The sequence below is a fragment of the Epinephelus lanceolatus genome, chromosome 22 (genome assembly GCF_041903045.1).
Source record: "Epinephelus lanceolatus isolate andai-2023 chromosome 22, ASM4190304v1, whole genome shotgun sequence".
Lineage (NCBI taxonomy): Eukaryota > Metazoa > Chordata > Actinopteri > Perciformes > Serranidae > Epinephelus > Epinephelus lanceolatus.
Window position 1 is genome coordinate 38,106,119 of NC_135755.1, and position 19,918 is coordinate 38,126,036.

General features: G+C 40.2%; 2 protein-coding genes across 2 annotated transcripts in view; one reads left to right on the forward strand and one right to left on the reverse strand.

The window, feature by feature from the left end:
- Positions 1 to 511: 511 nt before the first annotated feature.
- cfap184 (cilia and flagella associated protein 184) lies at positions 512 to 8,923 on the reverse strand. The gene is made up of 3 exons (XM_033609886.2): positions 7,968 to 8,923; positions 5,737 to 6,084; positions 512 to 5,622 (listed from the first exon to the last, which is right to left on the reverse strand). Exons 1-3 carry the CDS (start codon positions 8,700 to 8,702, stop codon positions 5,296 to 5,298), a joined length of 1,410 nt encoding a protein of 469 aa, XP_033465777.1. The 5' UTR covers positions 8,703 to 8,923; the 3' UTR covers positions 512 to 5,295.
- Positions 8,924 to 8,954: 31 nt separating this feature from the next.
- The window catches only part of tada2b (transcriptional adaptor 2B), a 36,255-nt gene continuing 25,291 nt past the window's right edge, over positions 8,955 to 19,918 (forward strand). The window contains exon 1 of the mRNA XM_033609885.2: positions 8,955 to 9,224. Coding sequence (XP_033465776.1) covers positions 8,955 to 9,224 — 270 coding nt within the window. The remainder of the gene's footprint in view (positions 9,225 to 19,918) is intronic.

The window sequence follows — 19,918 nt, forward strand, 5'->3', positions numbered from 1 at the left end:
TCAAGTGTTCATTTTTTTTTTTTTTAAGATATTTTTTTGGGCATTTTTAAGCCTTTAATCGAAAGGACAGATGAGTGTGAAGGGGGGAGAGAGTGGGAGTGACATGCAGCAAAGGGCCACAGGCTGGAGTCGAACCTGGGCCGCTGCGGCGACAGCCTTGTACATGGGGCGCCTGCTCTACCACTAAGTCACCGATGCCCCGAAGTGTTCATTTCCCCCGATACGTCGGTTTTAATTCGTTATTTGATTTATCTTTATCTTTTTATAAATGACAAACACAGAGTGTAGCAAACACAGAGAAATAGTCTGACATGCTGTCAGTGATAAGCTGTTAGTCATCACAGTCCATGATATCAACTAATAACAGATGTCAGATTCTGCCCCTACATTGCATGTTATTATTTTATTCTGCTTTATATTGGACAGTGTTATAATAAACTTTATTCCAGACTCAAGTCCATATAAGATACATACAAAAACACAGACAATACAATAAAAACAACACAACAAGTAGGTTTAAAACACTTAAATTTTACTTAAAGTTCACTTCACTTAAAGTTTAAAACTTCTTCTCATTTTTATATTGATCCCATCCAACAAAATGATGTTCATTCAGCAAGACTTTTTTTGGTCCATGTCTGAAAATAAATACATTTGACATGTGATTTTGTTGTTGTTTGTCTTTTTATTTTATTTTTGCCAGTGCCATACAGCAACAATGCTTGGGGATGTGGTCTTTTACAAATTTGAAAATACTGTAATAATGTCACTTTTATAGAATTGGCTTCTTTATTTTATAATATATGATTGTCTACATCAACAAATGTTAACCATAGAATCGTATCGAATCGTATCGTTCCTGCACTGTATCGAATCGTTCTGTATAAAAAATATATCGTTTCTGAATCATATCGTAACCCGTGTATCTAGATACATATCGAATCGTCTATCACAGAGAGATTCCCAACCCTACTGTCAGCGCAGGCGGAGCACAGCCGGTGTAAGTGGAAGTTTGGCTGACCGGCGGACAGTGCGCACACGTCACCAAAACCTCAGAGGCAGGTTTCCAGAATGTCAGTCACATTAACAACGCAATAAATACCCACAGAAACCACTATTCAATGAAACTATCTGCAATCAGCACATAAATGTATCTCTATACAGTGGCGGTTCTAGGCCAGTTTCAATGGGGGGGCAAGCTAGGGCCAGTCCTTTTGACACAGGGGCACATACAAGTAGGATCAAATATCTTAGTCTGAACAATAAGATATATATGTACATACAGTGTGTATATATATATATATATATATATATATATATATATATATATATATATATATATATATATATATATATATATATATATATAAAATCAGTGTTTCCCACAGGATTTTTGGAGACTACATCCAACCCTGTAGGGGGGTCCGGGGGCATGCTCCCCCAGGAGAAAATTTTGTATCTATTTGATTTAATCAATTCATGATTTCATCAATCTGGTGAATTCTGAGAGCCAAGTTATGATGGCAGAATATGCTTAGATTTCAACATATTTGTGCTTTTTATATGTGAAAAATGTTCTATTTTTACTGATAAAAACACTAGTGGTATGTTACGGTGAAGGGTTACACTTAAAATACGGCTAAGGATTAGTGGTTAAACATTTCAGTAATCAAAAGAAAAATGACTAACGTACTAATGGAGGGCTATTTTATTATTTTAAATCATATGCTGACAAAATATTCTTTTAAAACTCTCACTCACAAACACAGTTACAGATACGCAAAACAATACAAAATACGCAATACGAAAAAGAAAACAAAAGGTAAGACTTAAATTAATTACACACAAACAGACAAATTACTGCTTTCCTCCCTCCCTCACGATTTGCAAGTATGGCACCCTGAATCAGAGCATTTAATTTTACGCGGCTTCGAAAAGAAGATTTCAAAAGCCCTCTGGTAGTTGAATGCCTCTGGGACAGGCCCATTTATGGCAACCCACTGGATCCATGGTGTGCGTGATCCGGCCGAGGCGCAGGTGCCGGAGCAAATAGTGGCCATTCAAGTCCATGTAAGCTGTAAGGTCCACCAGCCGCGGCCTAGAAGCGGCTCGGCGCACCGCTCTGCTAAAAACACGCCGCCGCGCGACGGCACGTCAATTTGCACAGACCAGATGAGTCAAACAGGAAGTCAGGTACAGAAAAGACGAGGGTATCCGGTAAATTTTCACAATAAAACACCAATGAAAACTCCGGATCGTATTTCACATGGCTACATCAACATGATGTGACATGCAACTACCATGAGCCAAATGAGAACGAGAAAGTTTTCAGAGCTTACTTCAGTGGTGCTGTGTGTTGCCGTGCAGGTTAAGAGTTGTCTTAAATACAGCCACACAATTCTCTACTGATGCAGTTCCGTATATTCGGACACTGCGAGCTTGGACCTCCCGGACCAAAACATCAGTTTCTTCCTGGGAAAAGTTGGACGTCTGACGCTGCTGCTCTCTTCTGCCATGGCAAATTGAGTAAACTCTCATTACGCCTTCGCGCGGCGCACTTAAGGGCGAGGAGAGGGGCTCATTTGATTGGTGTGATGTGAATCGGCTGTGTGAAACCCACCCCACGCCTTCTCTCCTCCCTCTTTCCGACTTGCGCAGGTAGGAGAGATGGAGGTGGGAAAGAGGAGTAGCCGCGCCAGCGCGCACGGTGTGCCAAACCTGCAAAATCCGCCTGGCCACACCCAGTTGGTGAAGCGCAGGTGCACTGCGCCTCCACCTCGCCCGGTCTGTGAAACTAGAGGCCTTTATCACAAACTAGTTCTCTGTATCACACTGTTGGATGGACTCCCTCTGTCAAGAAGAAATTGCCATCTCATGGTATTCATTCATAAGACTCTGCTGTTGAAACTTCCAAACTACCTAACACAATTTGTGTCAATTAAATCTTGAGATCTACAGAGCACAATCCAGTACCTACTCAACCTGTAAACTTAAAAATCTGTGGATGGACCTCAGAAGAGCAGTGCATGAAGACAGCCCAAGAATCTCACAGAACTAGAAGCCTTTTGCAGGAAGAGTAGATGAGAATCCCCCAAACAAGAACTGAAAGACTCCTGGCTGGTTACAAAAATTGTTAAGAAGCTGTGATACTTGCCAGAGGGGGCACTACTTAGAATTGACAGTGCAGGGTGCCGAAAACTTTGCTTCGGGCCCTTTCCCTTTTTCTTATTTTGAAACTATAAAAGATTGAAATTAAAAGGGCAATTCTGCTTAAAATACTAAAGAAATGTGTCATCTTTAAAATTTTGCCTTGTGGAAATCAGGTCATCTTTTACTTACTTAAAGGGGCAATAAGCGAAATCGTTTCACCGCTAGGTTCGCTGTTGTGCACTGCCTGTAGAGCAAAACAAAGTGTGTCATGAGCCACGGGACTATCACATCCATGGACCCGAGTGAAGTGGAGCATGAGGAGGAAGCACCGGTTAGCCCCCGCTTTCACTGCAGGCAGATTCACTCGCCACAGGGGCGAGGAAATAAAACCTAAACAGCCAGCTTAGTTTAGCAGTTAGCAATGTCTTTCACTCACTCTCGGTCTCTGTTGTGTTTAGCTATTTCCCTGCTTTCCTGTTAGCGTTAGCACTACTCGGCTACCACGCTAACGCTCCAACTCCAACTGAGCGGGGAGCCGGGAGCCGGGCTCACGGAGAGATCTGGAACGTTAGCATGGCAGCCCATTAGTGCTAACGTCCCCACGCTTCTCCGCCAGGCTCAGTGAGTCGGAGCCGAGAAGCGTGGGGACGTTAGCGTTAGCACCAGTCGGCTGCCATGCTAACGTTCCGGGAGCCTGCTTCTCGGCTCCGGCAAGCTCTAGCGTGGAGCCTGGCGGGCTCACGGAGAAGAGGAATGTTAGCGTTAGCTCCTAGAGTTAGCACTAGAGCTACTACGGCTATTGGAGTAGCTTGCTGCTATGGAGCGCTTCTACCAGCTCTTCTAGTCACTGAGCCTCCATTTCAGCAAATATATTGCATTTATTACAGGGACCATCATCATTGAAGTAGGCAGGGGAATAGATAAACACAGCCGCCAGGCTGCCCACCAGGCTACATTTTACAATGCTAATTGCAAATGTTAGCTGAGCTGCTGGGCTACTCACCTAACACAACTGAAACACCTGACCCATTGCTGGGACCGAGCCGCTAATAACTCAAGCTCCGGACATTAACCCATGCTACGATTGTAACACTAAATTTAATTGAATCGACATAGCGACATGTGCTTAACGTTACTGTAACACTAATTAAAACAGACATTTGACTTTATGTTGTACCTGTCCAGGAGAAAAAGAGCTTGCTCCGAGTCAGATTGTAGCCCCTTTAGCTCTTGCAGTGCTCTCCACCTTGGAAATGCAAGGCCAATGTTAATCCGAGTTCTGTCCCTTTCTTTATCCGACAACTTCTTCGCCAACAACCGTTGTTTCTTTAGAGGTAATGTCAGATCCTGGTCGTCTTCAAGCTAGAAATGATGAATTTCGCTTATTGCTCCTTTAACTATTCACAGTAAACTAAATTTCGACCAGGGGTGGCCAAACCTTTGCATGTGAGTGTGCTAAGGTTTTTGTAGTGAAATAAGGAGGTATCATGTAGGTAATTCCTCATTTAAAACTCATGAATCAGCCAAACAGAATAAAAACAGAAAACAGGTCGTACATCAAAAGTTCAGCTCAAAACAGCGTGCCACATCGCATCATGTCATGTTATGTCACGTTGCAGGCATTTAGGACAGTCCAATAAGAAACAAAGCAACCAAACTAATTTAGTCGCTTTAACCACTCGCTCACATTGCATCCAGTTAGGATATGTTGTCGGGACATGCACTAATGTTGGCAGAACTGGTTACAGGTACTAGATCAGATCAGGTACTTTTAAATGGAATGAACTTTAAACTGCCCTCAAACTTAGACTCCCGTTGGAGATTTTAAAGCTTTATTATTTGATGTTTTGAATTATTCTTGTAACAGTTTTTTCTAATTTGTTGTTCCTGGTTTGCTGTTTATGTTCTTGTGAATGTTTCTTGTTGTTGGGTTTCTCTTGAAAAACAGATCTTAATCTCAATGAGACTGTCTGATTAAATTAAGATTAAAATAAAATTAAATTAAATAAAACAACCAATTAAAGCTGATGCTTATTAATGTTCATTAATGTCCTCTTCTGTTTAATGTGGCTTTTTTCCAGGTTGATACTGTGTATCCTGATCACACCTTAAAATGTTCAGTTTAATCATTTGTTCATTCAATAATTAAATTATCTCCAGCTTCTTCTTCCATCTGCCACATCTGAAGACAATCTCAGCCTGCAGGCACTTCAGATCCTCCAGATGTTTCGCTAGGTGATCGGAGGCATCCACAGTGTCCTCAAAGTCCTGCATCAGGACCCTGTTCCCTCTCAGTCCACGATGCTCCTTCAGCCTCAGGTTGTCTCTCTGCAGGCCACTGCATGCCTGCCTGCTCCTGGTCAAGAGGTCCCTCTTTGTGGCCACCATGGCCTCCAACGTGGCCAGCTGCTCTCGCTTTGCCTGGATCTCCATCTGGCTCCAGAACAGCTTTTCCTTTACATTCGACAGGAGCTGATAGAGCGCAAGAAAACACAATGCTGATACAAATACTTAATACAGGAAATCACAGAAATGACTACAGAAATGACTTTGAAGCAATCTGTATTTGTGGATTCTTTAACCTACCTCTTCGCTGCTGCTGATCTTTTTCTGCATCTTTAAACATTCCTCATTTTGCTTTTCGGTGTATTTTTTCTGCTCCAGCCTCTCTGTCTGGAGCCGCTCAAACTGGAGCTGTAGGGGGTCCCTAGCATGTTCTTCCCCTTCACAGAGCTCTGTCTCCAGCCTGTGAATCTTAATCCTCAGCTTGATGTGCTTGAGGCAGAGCTTGTTCAGCTTGTCCTGCAGAAGCTTCTCTGTTGCTAAGGTTGCTTCTACTTTGGCCTGAGCAACTTCTTTACCTAGGCATCGACTTAGTACTGCCACAGCTACATCCTGCTTCAGTGCAGTGATCGTTCGCCATTCAGTTTCCACCTGAGGACGAGGATGACACCATAACACACAATCAACAGTTATTATTTGGGTGCTTACATATATTAAGGATAACAAGATTGTTATAAGTTCAGCCATATAAAAATGCATGTGAGGAGCCAGGTCCTTAAGAGTATTTGCTAAATGTTTCAATTAATTTTTGTTAAAGGTAGCCCCTCACTGGGTGCCCGTCATGGTTTTAAATTATATGTATTTTTCCATACTTTTGAGTTTTTGTTTTGCAAACTTTCTTTGTGTTTGCTATAATGCATTCCCCTGTTTGTATGGCGATGAACCCCAGCTCCATACTACAAACTGACAGGAAGTACAGTATGTAATCATCTTTATAATATACTGTTTTTGCAGATAGTTTACATAATGAACATAACAGGAAATTATGTTAGATGTCAATAAAACTGCAACTTTGGAACACTACTGTTAATTTCAAGACTACTCTCCACAGGTAAAACATTACATTCCAGCCCGGTCTCACTCCAAAGTTGTCGAATACCGACGTTTTGGCAGTGACTTCCGGTGGCAGACACTGACAAAAAAAGCCGTCTTTTTACACTGGCATGATGCGCCGCCATTATTTTGTAACAACACCCGACTTTCACCCAGGAGGCCGGTGTTCGCTTCCTTTGTGAATGTAAAGCCAGACCCTGTTCTTTTTCCCTAAACCCAACCACGTGCTTTTGTTGCCTAAAACTAACCATGTGAGTGTGTTGGCTAAATGTAACAATGTGCATTTGTTGTTGAAGGTCAATTTGCTGTGTGTTGTACCATGGTAGTGTGTTTATTTTGAGAGGGACTTTAAGCAAGCTGTCACCAATTGTGGGGGGAAGCCAGAGGACCCGGAGAAAACCCACGCTGACACAGGGAGAGCATGCAGGCTCCGCGCTGGGGGGCTCCCCCATCATGTGGTTTGAACCCCCCATCCTGGGTACGAACCACGTAACCTCTTACTGTGAGGCAACAATGCTAACCACTTAACCACTGCACCACCACTATTATCCAAGCTGGTTAACTGATGACTCTAAATTGGCCAATGGTGTGAATGTGAATGGTTGTCTGTCTGTATGTGTCAGCAATGTGATAGGCTCTAGCCCTCCCACAACCCCTAACAGGATAAGTGCTTATGGAAAATGAATGAATGTATGCAAACTGTACAATTCCTGTAAAAATGGAAGTGTGTTGTGAAAACAGACAATGCATATAACATGGAAAGTCCATGACCAAATGCTGATATTTGACGAGGTCAGAGTGAGAATGTGTTGCACACTCATGTTCATGTCAAAACCTGGCACCTACGATAATGTTAGCCCTAATGATATATCTCCAGTTCCAATCTGTTTTATTTACTTATTTTATCTTATATTTTGGGTGGCACGGTGATGAAGTGGTTAGCACTGTTGCCTCACAGCAAGAGGGTTCCTGGTTCGATCCCGGGTGTGGGAGCCCTTTTGTGCAGAGTTTGCATGTTCTCCCCGTGTCACCGTGGGTTTTCTCCGGGTACTCTGGCTTCCTCACACAGTCCAAAGACATGCAGATTGGGGATAGGTTAATTGGTGACTCTAAATTGTCCGTAGGTGTGAATGGTTGTCTGTCTCTACATGTCAGCCCTGCGATAGTCTGGGGACCTGCCCAAGGTGCACCCCGCCTCTCGCCCAATGCTGGGATAGGCTCCAGCCCCCCCGCGACCCTCAAGAGGATAAGCGGTTAGAAGATGGATGGATCTCATATTTTATCATTATAGGCTATCATACATATTTTAATAATACTTTTGTCCACTTTCCAACATTTTTAACTTGGAAATTATCAAAATCTTTTAGGTATTTTTAAAAACAATGTAGGAAACCTGCACAGGTCCTGACAATAATACCAACCTTATTCAGCTTCTCTTGGGACTTGAGCCTCAGCTCTTCTGTCTGCTGCTGAGCTGTCTCCATATTAGCAGTGATCTGCTGCTTCAGGTCAGTCAGTATGTTGATGCACCTCTCATACTCCAGCAGCTGCTCTGACATCTCCCTCTCCAGCTGGGCATCATCCCAGGCCTTCCTGCGGAAGAACTCTGCCAGTTTCGTCTGCAGCTGGCTGTGGTGTTGGCTGACAATATTTCTGTCCTCGCACAGCTTCTGATGGAGCTGCATGTATTCTTCATTGTTGATGTCTTCTTTGTGTGCAGGAGCAGCAGTGGATCCCTTTTCCTCAGTTTCATCTTCCTCCTGTGTAGGAGTGGTGCTCTGTCTCTCTGGGGTCTCAAAATGTAATCTGGGAGGTCCATCATCATCAGTGCTGTTGATTTCAAAAACAACACTCTCCTCGTGGGACATTAGTTGTTCATTCACTTCCTTCATCTTCACATCCAAGCCTTCACTTGAGGTCATGTGGTCGACACCGTGGAACTCATTTCCACTGTTGTCTTCTGGCTCAGAGGTGGCTGCTTCTTCAGTGGCTTTCATATTTTCAGAGTCTTCTTCATCATGATCTGATGCAACCATTTCATCTGGGACACCTTCCTTTTCATTTCCATAAACAGCTGGCGAAGTGTCCTCTTCGTTGGTGGAATCTGCTGACACCTGCCCATTAATCTTCACCTCATTTTCTGGCTCTCCATCCATTTTCAAAAGATATAGAAAACCTTAAAGTATATTTCAGTGGTTATATATCCTATATACGGTTAGACTTGTAAAGTCAATAAAACGGTTCGTTTGGTTTCTGTTGTCCTGGAAACTGGCATCAGGAGCCAATCAGAGGCGCCCTGGCTCTGCTCATTAATACTAACAAGCAGGGTGTGTAGGCTAAGCCGAGAAGCTCGTACTGCGCATGCGCGCAGTTCTGCCTCCAACAACAAGAAGCAGGAGCCAGACAACATGGCCGACCTGGGAAAGAAGTACTGTGTTAACTGCCTTGCAGACGTTACAAACCTGCGGCTTCGCTGCACCGACTGCCCCGATATCGAACTGTGTCCGGAGTGTTTCTCGGCGGGCGCAGAAATCGGTAATCACCGGAGATGGCACGGCTACCAGCAGGTCGACGGCGGTCGCTTCTCGCTCTGGGGTTCCGAGGCAGAGGGAGGCTGGACCAGCAGGGAAGAGCAGTCGCTACTCGATGCCATCGAACAATATGGATTTGGAAACTGGGTACATAACCTTTTATGTTACTAAACTGCATTTCCCGTTACAGTACACAATATATGTTCACCGCAGTTGTGTTTAAAGAAGCCTGCTGAGAAAATGTCTAGAGTTAAAGTTGACTAGTAGCTATAATAATACGGCAACTTAAATTACTTTAATGACTGTCAATTTTCTTTGGTAACGTTACTGTCGTAAAAGTTGAACGACTGTGCATTAAGTACTCGTGGGACGTCAACTCAGTGACTCAGTTCCACCATTCTTTTTATACAGTGTTTAACTGTATATCAAAGGCACAACATGACGTCAATGATGTGTCTCATGAAGACTAGGAGCCTAGAGTAGTAACGTTACTTAGATATGTGAGTGTCTTTACGGTTTTAGATAAATAGTTATTAAATAAATGGGAAATTAGTTGTTACATAAGTCACAACATTCAACATACACTGAAGGAGGAACATGACAAATAAAATTAGGTAAATTTAAATGGTAGTAACGAACTAAAACCTTTAACTCAACGAAACGAAAAAAGTAAGTTGTACTGCAAGTAGGTTTTCAAGCGGTAATGTTATGTGCTGGAGGGTAATCTTTCTTGACCTATACCATATAACAGAATAAATCATTAAATTTAATTTATGACATACATGACATTCCTTAGCTTTAGGCCAGTGTTTATTTTGACAGCTATTTTAGATTTAGTCTTAGTCTTGATATAAAAATGCTTATTAGTGTAAGTCACACTATAGTCATCTTTATCCTTCATAGTTTAAGTCTAGTTTTATTCAATGAAAATTCAAAACCTTTTTTTGTCAACTTTTAGTCATTATGTTTTCTTTAGGGGTGATTTATGAGCATACACTTGTCGATTATCATTTGAAAAGCTTAACATCTCTCTATTTATGCTTTTAAAAAACTTAGACAGCACAAATAACTAATCGGAGACAACTAGGATTTATACAGAGGTTCATCATAAACTCATCTTTATCTATCTAACTGTTAAGAAACAGAAAAATAATATAACTAAAGCCTGAATTCTTTTTTAATCTGCAACATGTTAATCTGGAGGTTTAAACTTGTGTCCTCTCACAGAACTGGTGATTAAAATAAACCAAACTAAATTAAACTTTCACCTCTGTCAGAGAAAACTGATCAGAGTTCAGACTGTTAGCTTACAATACAGCTATGCTTACAGATAACTGAGCTTCCTACCTTCCTGTCAAACAGCATCAAACCATAAACCTTTCATTGACAGTCTGGACTGAGTGTAGTTCTGCAGGGATCAGCTGTGAAGTCCGGCAGTCAGTGACTGCTTGCTCTGCTGCTGTTCAGAGGCTGAACTCCACAAATCCATTCAGCAGCTCCACCATCCACAGTCAGACACACACACGGCTGATTATTTACTGCTGATTTACAGCTCACAGCTCGCACCAATGGCTGATGCTTCTCTGGTGTGAGTATTTTTGCTGGCTAGTGAAACATCCTGGTGCAGACTATTTACTGGAGTTCACGAGCTCGTCAATGATGTGATGTGATGAGAAGATAATTACAACTATGGCTGTTTTCAGCTTTCAGTGTCTGATAGTCCACCAATAACATTCATCTCAACGAAAATGAAACAGATTTCATCTTAGTTTTTATTATCAATATTAGGGCCGTAACGGTACATGTATTTGTGTCGAGCCGTTTGGTATGCGACTTTGGGTTCGGCACGACCCTGCACCGAATCATTGGGCGCAGGATATTATTTTATTTTATTTTGTTTTATTTTAATTCCGTTTTTGCGAGCCACTTTCACTTTGTGCAGCGCATTCTCGCATTTTGACAACATGGCAAGTGAGCCTGACGAACCTGAAGACCCACCCGCAAACCTTAAGTCCTCCGTTTGGGAACACTTTGGTTTCAGGGTAAAATATGAAGATGGAAATAAACAAGTTGACAAGACAAAAGCAGTGTGCCGACATTGCAGAACAGCAGTCGGGTATGTACTTGGAAACACGTCTAACATGCTAACGCATCTAAAGCGACACCACCCGAGTTTGAACGTTAATCAGCACGACTAGAAAAAGCAATCTGGTGCAAACTACAATATCGTCGTCATTTAAAAAGAGAGCGTTTCCCTGACCATCTCGCTAAAGAAATAACCAACGCCATTGGAGTTGAGTAAAATTGTTTAAGCTGCACTTTAGATATAAGCATGTTTTGTTTACTGCACTTTAACAAAGTGGGAAAGCTAAGTAAGTTCCTAGTAAAACTGAATCTGAGCAGGCTTTAAAGCTGACCAGCTGCACTATACTTTTTATTTTAATTGAGTAAAACTGTTAAAGCAGAAATATATATTTATATTTTTCATTCAAAAAATGTGTTAAAAAAACAGCAGGATTTTATTTTTCACTTTTATATTTATATTTTCATTCAAACAATGTGAAAAAGCAGGATTTTATATATATTTGTTTCATTCAAAAATTGTGTAAAAAGAGTTAACTGCTGTGGTGGTATGTTTTAATAAGGTTACCAATCAGTAAAAGATATTTAATAGTTGTCTATTTTTTTCATTACTGTACCGAAAAAAAACAAACCATGACTTGTGTACCGAGGTACGTACCGAACCGAGATTTTTGTGTACCGTTACACCCCTAATCAATATCTGTTTTTAGCTCGTCACCATCTCGGCCGCTAACAAAAAAATTTCAGCAACGAAATGAACGCTGCTTTAGATTAATGCAAGCTTTAAGAAATTTTAATTTTTATCACTGCATCATTTAAGAGTTTGGTTAAGGGTCACACCTAGCAGTTATTTTAATTATTTAATAATTTGTTGTAATTTATTTCCTAATTAGCTCAATAATTGGTTTAGTCTGTATACTGTCATACATTGTACAGCAGTGCGGTACTTTACAGGTGTGTAATAAAAAAATCAATGAAAATTTTATGGAAAGAATTATGTAGGCTAACATGGCACTAAATAAATGTGAATTTCCGTAAAAGTAGGGCTCTCTTTAAACCCAAGTAAATCATTCATCATTCATTATGTTGAATTCATTCAAAGGAAACTTTGGTAGTTTTCAACGTGGACCCTATTCTGCCATGTGTCTATGTCTAAGTGACTAATGGAGACAACAATTTCTGAAGTGAAAGCAAAAAATTGAAAATGGCCATGCTCTCTGTTGTTGTCTCCATTATCTATACCAAGGCTATGTATAGAGTTTGGCAAACAAACATTAGCCTAATATATGCCGCTCGTTATCAGTGGAATCTTCTGCAGAAGGACATAAAGTTGCATTCATTGGTTCCTCTTGGCTGTTTCAAATCACTTGTTGGATTTTTGTACGCAGTCATCTATATGCTAATGTCAGGGTGTATTTAAGCTGGTCTTTGTAATCATGTGTAGTTGCCCCTTTTTTTTTTTTTTAGCATTTTTATGGTTCACTTTTAGCATTTAGTAACATAGTTTTTGGCTTTTCTTTGTTGTAATCTCATTTTGTGTTTTATATTGCGTATTTTAGAGCTGTATATTTTTTTTATTTTGTGTATTTGTTCTATGTTGTCTGTCTGTATTTAGTGTTGCTGCCTGTCTTGGCCTGGACACTCTTGTTTTTTATCTCTTAATTTTATTCTCAAGAGTTTTTTTCTGTTTAGATAAAGGTTTTTTTTTTCTTTTTTAAAAAATTAATCTAGTTTGGAGAGAGAGAGCACTGCAGCCAGCAGCAGCAAAACAGTCTGCAGTGTAATCCCAATGGGTGGTTGTGCACTGTCAGATTATGTTCACTCAGAGTGCTTATTTTTGCCACTGACAGGCTCAGATTGTCATTAAAGGTGTCTGACAACATTATGGAAAGGGCCCTATAGAGAAATGGGGTGTTTTTCCATACCTTTCGCGGATCCAATCTTGTTGGGTTCAAGTCTTGTCCAAGGAGATGTCTCGTTCTGAAATCTCACAGACTTTTCCACATTGTGGAAATCAGCTAAATATTCAGCCATGATATTGAAGGGAGCTCTTCTTTTTAAGGAAATTCACATTTGTCCTTTTATTAGTGCCATGGTAGCCTGCATTATTCTTCCATTGCATTTTCAATGTTTTTTTTATTATATGTCTGTAAAGTACAGCATTGCCCTAAAAATGAAGGGCAGACAGAATAACAATAGACACAGCAAAATGATTAAAACTGTCTTACAGACATTAATGATCACAAAATATACCTCAATAAACTAAAAACAAATTATACCTTGCTAAAGGATTACAATTCAAAATTTGAATAATCACATATTGAAGTGTCCTTTAATCCCAGATTCTCAAGATAGCAGACAATGAATTTAATGAACATGTATGTTGTTCCAAGTAATATATTAGGCACAATCCTCATGCTAATGAGATTTTAAATAGAGACCTAGGAAGAGAATAAGTCCAAGAAAGCAGTTGAGACCGCTAAAACCAATGAAGTGTTTGATATAGATGAGTTGGCTAATGAAGTGCTGATTTTGTTGACCATGATCTCCTAAAATATAAGCTTTACCAGAAAGGGGTTAACAGGAATTCTATCAAGCTGTTCACTCTATTGCAGCTGCACAATATCGAAAATTTACCATTATCGTGATATCAGCATGCACGATAAAGGTATCCAAAAGACAAGAGGCGATAAATAGTACATGTGCCGTGCATTCACATGCTGCATGGCAATATATGCGAGGGACCTGTGAACAATCGTCTGTGTTGAAACAGTGGCGTCAGGTGACTTCGCCAGTTTTTTAAAGTATTTCTCATGTAACAAAAACCACTGAGTAAAACTTGTGTTGGATGTTATTATCATAATGTCCCTGATGTGTCAGTGTTTTTGTTCTGGTGCTCTGCACAGATCTGACACCTGTCTGCCAGCCTGTTCTCATCCCTGGCTCTCTGAAGCTCGGGGGCCGGCACGGAGGTCCCTGGGGACTGCCGGTAGATGGACAATAACCTTGTATTTTAAGGGTCATAAAATACACCCCAGTTCACGAATATGTAGGATATTACTACAGACATTCCTGTTCTCTTAAGTCACATTGTCTGCTGTGACAGCAGATGCTGTATTCACTCATATCAGTGACAATGGTGTTTTAGCATCACAGGGATGCATTGTATTGGTTTTCCCCTGATAATGCTACTTAATGATTATGTGATTGTGACTGACAGATAATGTTTTGACATATGTCAGTGATGACCCAATGATGCTTTGATACGCCTTGTTAGAAAACAAACATTTTCGCCAGTGGCCGCCATTTTCTTCCCGTTGATATCATGTAAGTCGCACAAAAGCAGTTTTGTTGTTGTTTCCTGTTTTGTTTATATACGCAGTAAGTGAAAATAAAACATTAAAACTCTCCTCGGAATGAAAGAGAATCAGCAGATTTCTCAAACTGTTAGCTTAGTAATGTATTAAATTTTTTATGGATTATCCATAGAAATTCTGATTCTATGGGATTATCACAAATCACAATTGTATATGACATCTGACTGACCTTATTCTGGGTAGATGATTTTGGTGTTCTGTAGGGATGCACCGAATATTCGGTAACCGAATATATTCGGCCGAATATTGCAAAAAAACACACATTCGGTATTCGGTGGAATAAGTTAAAAGCAAGGCCGAATAATAGTGGCATGTTTTGATAACGCAATCAAACAGCGTGCTGTGACGGGCCGGGTAAAATGTCAGCAGTGTGGCAATCTGCCCGTCACAGCACTCGCATTTGCGACTAAAAATAGTTTTGAGCAAGCAAAATAGGCTTAAATCATTCAGCACACTTGTGTGAGCAGCCTACAGATTTCAACCAGCAGCAGAAACGAAAGGCGAATCCCACCGATTGTGGGTTGAACAGGGGTCACAGACACAGACAGGAATGTATTCCTGTCAAATACGGCGGCCATCGGCTTACCCGGCGACAGAGAAGTCGGGTCCAATAATATCCTCTTCTTGGTGTCATGACTGCCCAAAAGTACCTGAACAGCCGAGCCAGACCGTACGTAATGTGTCAGAGGAGAAACGAGCCGTTCACGGCCCACAAACCTCACCGCACTTTAGGGACTGTTATTTACTTATGAAGGGACTTGTCAGGGGAGGAGGGTGGCTGGTTGATTCTTATTTTATTTATTTATTTTATTTTGATCCCCCCTATGTTCATCACTGACTGATCAGTATCACTGATACTGTTTTTGAAGTATGAATAAGTCAATAAGTAATCAGTGATGTATTATAGAAAAGTGATTTATCTTTTTAGAAATGACAAAAGGCACACCTGCCTCATTTTTGCTGTGGTATCGTGATACTACTTAGAACCATGATATTTTCATTGGTATCATACAGTGGGTCCCAATATTGGTACCCTGACAACACTAATCTGGAGGGGGTTCATCTGCAAAAACTAATGAAAAACTAAACAACAATATTCGGTATTCGGCCAAGCGTTTAATATGCTTCGGCTTTGGCCACAAATTTTCATTTCGGTGCATCCCTAGTGTTCTGTAAACTCAGCTCAAAACATGTCATACTTGTATCATGTTTTGTACACAGACTACACAGATACATACACAATTTGTGTTATTTAAATCAAGTTTTCAGATTTGAGATTTTGCATACTTTCAGATCCATTTTTTTTAGCATACATGAACACAACCATAATGTTTTTTATTCAGTGTGCATATGTAGGGTGTTCATTGTCTGCGGTCTGTGTTAGCAGTGCCAACGTAAAACAGACATTAAAACTGTATACTAATGTATTTGTTTATTTATCGCGAGTTATATTGTCATCGCAATATTCAACAGCAGCATTGCATATGTTTTACTGATTTCGTGCAGCTGTATTCTTTATACTGGGCACTTGTTGCTGTGTAAAACGTGAATGGATGTCTCACAAAATGGTTGTCCACGCCCTCTGGTGTTGAATAAGGGGTTGTCCTATCATCAACATTATTAACTGTCTTTATTCATGATCTGGCAAGAGAGAGTAGCTGGGAAAGGGGTCTTATGTGGCCATATACTTGAAAATATTCTTAATGCTGATTATAGTAATATGCTGTCAGAAAAGTTCGAAGATTTACAGACAGTGTTGTTGTGTGTTGCAGAATGTTGTGGAGACTTGTTATCAGTCAACAACAGCAAAAACACAAGTTATGCATATTCGAAAGCCAGGTAGAGAAAAGGAATAGTTTCTAGTTTACAGATAAATATAAGTATCTTGTTTTTTCCTAGATGAAAGTATGTCTTTTTTACATGGTTCATCAGTTTTAGCGTGAAGTATGGGTTATTCCACATATTTTAAACTGTATCAAACATGTCCTGTTTTAGATAATGTGTCAGGGATATGGGTTTAGAAAAGGTTTCAGAACAATGAACATGTCCGTATTTAATCTGAAAATTGAATTCTTTTTTGGGACTTTATAAATATGTGCCTATTTTGGCAGTTATTGTTGACATGGGCTGGGACTACTTTGAAGTAAGATGGAAGTCCAGTACGGTGGGCCTTTGGAACAGGCTGCTGGATTCACCAACCAACGTGTTGGCTGTAAAATATTTCACTGGGAGCTGTCTGCTGGAGGTGAATGAGTATCTCAAGTATTTGATTTCCTAGAAGAGAGTGGACATAAAGAAAATAATTTCCAAAAAGCAAATGGGAAGGAGGAGGAGTTTAAATACCGACTCTCAGCTAAATGCACACAATCATGGGCAGAAGAAATTTGGCAAAAGCATAAACTAAAAACTTGTTTATTTAAGACAGACAAATTTAAAAAGGTACATCGATTACAGCCCTACTAAGCCTAAAGACAGGGAACATTCTGTACACAATTCAGATGTGGCTACTACATATTGAAACTTGAAGATACAGAGATGTGATTGAAGATCAAGGAGTAAATGAATATTGTGAGCTAAATCAGGTGGAAAATAAAATTCATTTCATTCTTTACTCTCCTTTATATCATGATTTATGACAGATCAGACAGATTAAAAAGTTCATGTTCATGATTGGGATTTGATAGGGATTTAGAATGGAGCCTTGATTGGAGACCTTTTTGATAATATTTTTGCATTTTCTAAATATCTTTCTATAGTATCGAATAGGGATGAACGATAATATTGGCATGTCATCGGTATTGGTCGATATTGGCTTTAAAATTAAATATCTGAATCGGCCAACATGCCGATTTCTGTTGATATGGCAAACCATTTATTTTTAATTGACAAAGTGAACATGTACAAAATATAATGTAAATGATACAGCACAGATAACAAAATAACATATCTAAATGATATACAAGTATGTATGAAGAATATAAATGACAAAAATTAAAAACAGACAGATAAACAATCTTATAACTCTTTCACAGTTGCCTCAAACTGCATAATTACCACCACAGCAACGAAGCAGGAAAGATAACTGGCATGCTTGTTAATGACGATAAAAGGACCATTAACCAAAGATTACATGTCTTCAGTGCTTATGATTCAGTTACTAACTTTCTGGTGCAAAGGACTTACAATGTAGCATGAAATGCTGTTTCTCTGTGTGAAGATAATATTCACAATCAATCAATCAATCAATCAATCAATTTTGTTTATAAAGCCCAATATCACAAATCACAATTTGCCTCACAGGGCTTTACAGCATACGACATCCCTCTGTCCTTATGACCCTCGCAGCGGATAAGGAAAAACTCCCCCAAAAAACCCCTTTAACAGGGGAAAAAAAGGGTAGAAACCTCAGGAAGAGCAAGTGAGGAGGGATCCCTCTTCCAGGACGGACAGACGTGCAATAGATGTCGTACAGAACAGATCAGCATAATAAATTAACAGTAATCCACATGACACAATGAGACAGAGAGAGAGAGAGAGAGAGAGATGCAGGTAATAACAGTAGCTTACAACAACATTATTGAAAGTAATAATATTATAGTTAGAGTTCTGGCTACTGTGGTACAATATGTTGAAAGTATGTATTAATATCTGGCAGTATACATGTGTGACAATAGTCATGTGTATAATAACAGTAGAAGTATGACTAATGACTAATGATGGCAGCAGCAGCAGGAGGCATCTGGCAGGACCACGGCAGCAGCACAACCACACACGTCACGCTGTCCAGGCACCGCTGCGATATGAGTTAATCTGAGAGACAGTGGAGCACAAAGGCTCCGGAGAAGAAGCCGAGTTAGTGACATCCAGAATGGCCGAGTTAGCAAGATGCAGTAATAGAATAAGAGAGAGAGAGAGAGAAGGAGAGAAGGTGCCCGGTGTATTATTGGGGGGGGGGTCCTCCGGCAGACTAGGCCTAGGTCAACCTAACTAGGGGCTGGTACAGGGCAAGCCTGAGCCAGCCCTAACTATAAGCTTTATCACAATCACCATAAAGTAACCAGACACCCAAATAAGTTTGTCATTTCTGTGCATTAACAAACTGAAATGAATAAAACGTACTGAACAACAAAACAATCGGGCTAACAGAAGTTACAGTCAGTCTGTGAAAGTCTAAGTAGTATATGTATGCTGGAGCTCAAAGGATTGAAGACCTGCGTTCAGAGTTCAGTACCTTGCGAAACGGCTGTATATAGACTGTGTACTGTAGACTGTATATGTATCTGTACAGTCTGTGTACAAAACATGAGACAAATGTCACATGATGAGCTGAGTTTAGAGAGCACAAAAGTCATCTACCCAGAATAGGGCCAACAGATGTGATATATGATTGTGATTTGTGAAAATCCTAGAAACAGAATTTCTGTGGATAATCCATGGTTAGCCTGGTTAGCAAGAGATAACACAGCGTGTGTGTGTGTGTAGGCAGGTCGGCACTTAGAGCAGGGCTAGAAAATACAAATTACACACACAGCTGATGATAGTTTGAAAGGAGAGGGAGGAAATTCTTTCTCAGTGTGGGACAACCACATACCAACAGTCCAAACAGACACGCTCTCATTCTGTACATGTACTACACACACAAATAGGAAGAAACAAAGATCCTATTTTTCCGTATTTTACTTATAACAATGGATACAGCCTTTCATTCAATTCAGTTTGTTGAATCCAAGCGAACATTTGTGGCAAATTTAAAGAAATTCCCCCAAGGTGTTCTTAAGATTTTGTGTTCAAAAGAATGGGACAGACAGACAGACAGACAACGTGAAAACACAATGCCTCAGGCCATGGCTATAGTCAGTGTAGAGGCATAAAAATACAGTACCTCATCCTGTAAATATAGTGTATAACAACTCGTTTCAGTTTTTCATCAAAGTTAGGCTTTATGATGTTAAAACAACACATTCTCACTCCGACCTCATCACATATCAACGTTTGGTCATGGATTTTCCACATCTACATATGATGTGCAAGGTACCCTGAGTGCGTTGGTTGTTGACATCACGGGATACTGTGTCAACTTCAGCCTGTTACATGCATTGTCTATTTTCAAAATACACTTCTGTTTTCACAGCAAATGTACAGTTTGCATACAGTCTCTTTCAAAATAAACACATGAAGTCAGTACAACACCACCAGTTTTTTTCCTTCAACCATCCTTGAACTGATGGTGTGATGTTGGACACTGACTTATTGATTGACAGAAGAGGAGTTTACTCAGAGCCACAAGGTGTTATCTGTTGACCACTTATGAGACTTGTGTCATAGGTGTGGGTCATTGTGGACTTTCAATCAATTCAGTCAATTTTATTTATAAAGCCCAAT

Bases quoted from the DNA above. Each gene is read 5' to 3' on its own strand.
- cfap184 (XM_033609886.2), bottom strand. From the start codon at position 8,702: ATGGATGGAGAGCCAGAAAATGAGGTGAAGATTAATGGGCAGGTGTCA. The intron at 6,085-7,967 runs GTTGGTATTATT...CCTCGTCCTCAG, and splicing joins CCCAAGAGAAGCTGAATAAG to GTGGAAACTGAATGGCGAAC. The intron at 5,623-5,736 runs GTAGGTTAAAGA...GCGCTCTATCAG, and splicing joins AGATCAGCAGCAGCGAAGAG to CTCCTGTCGAATGTAAAGGA.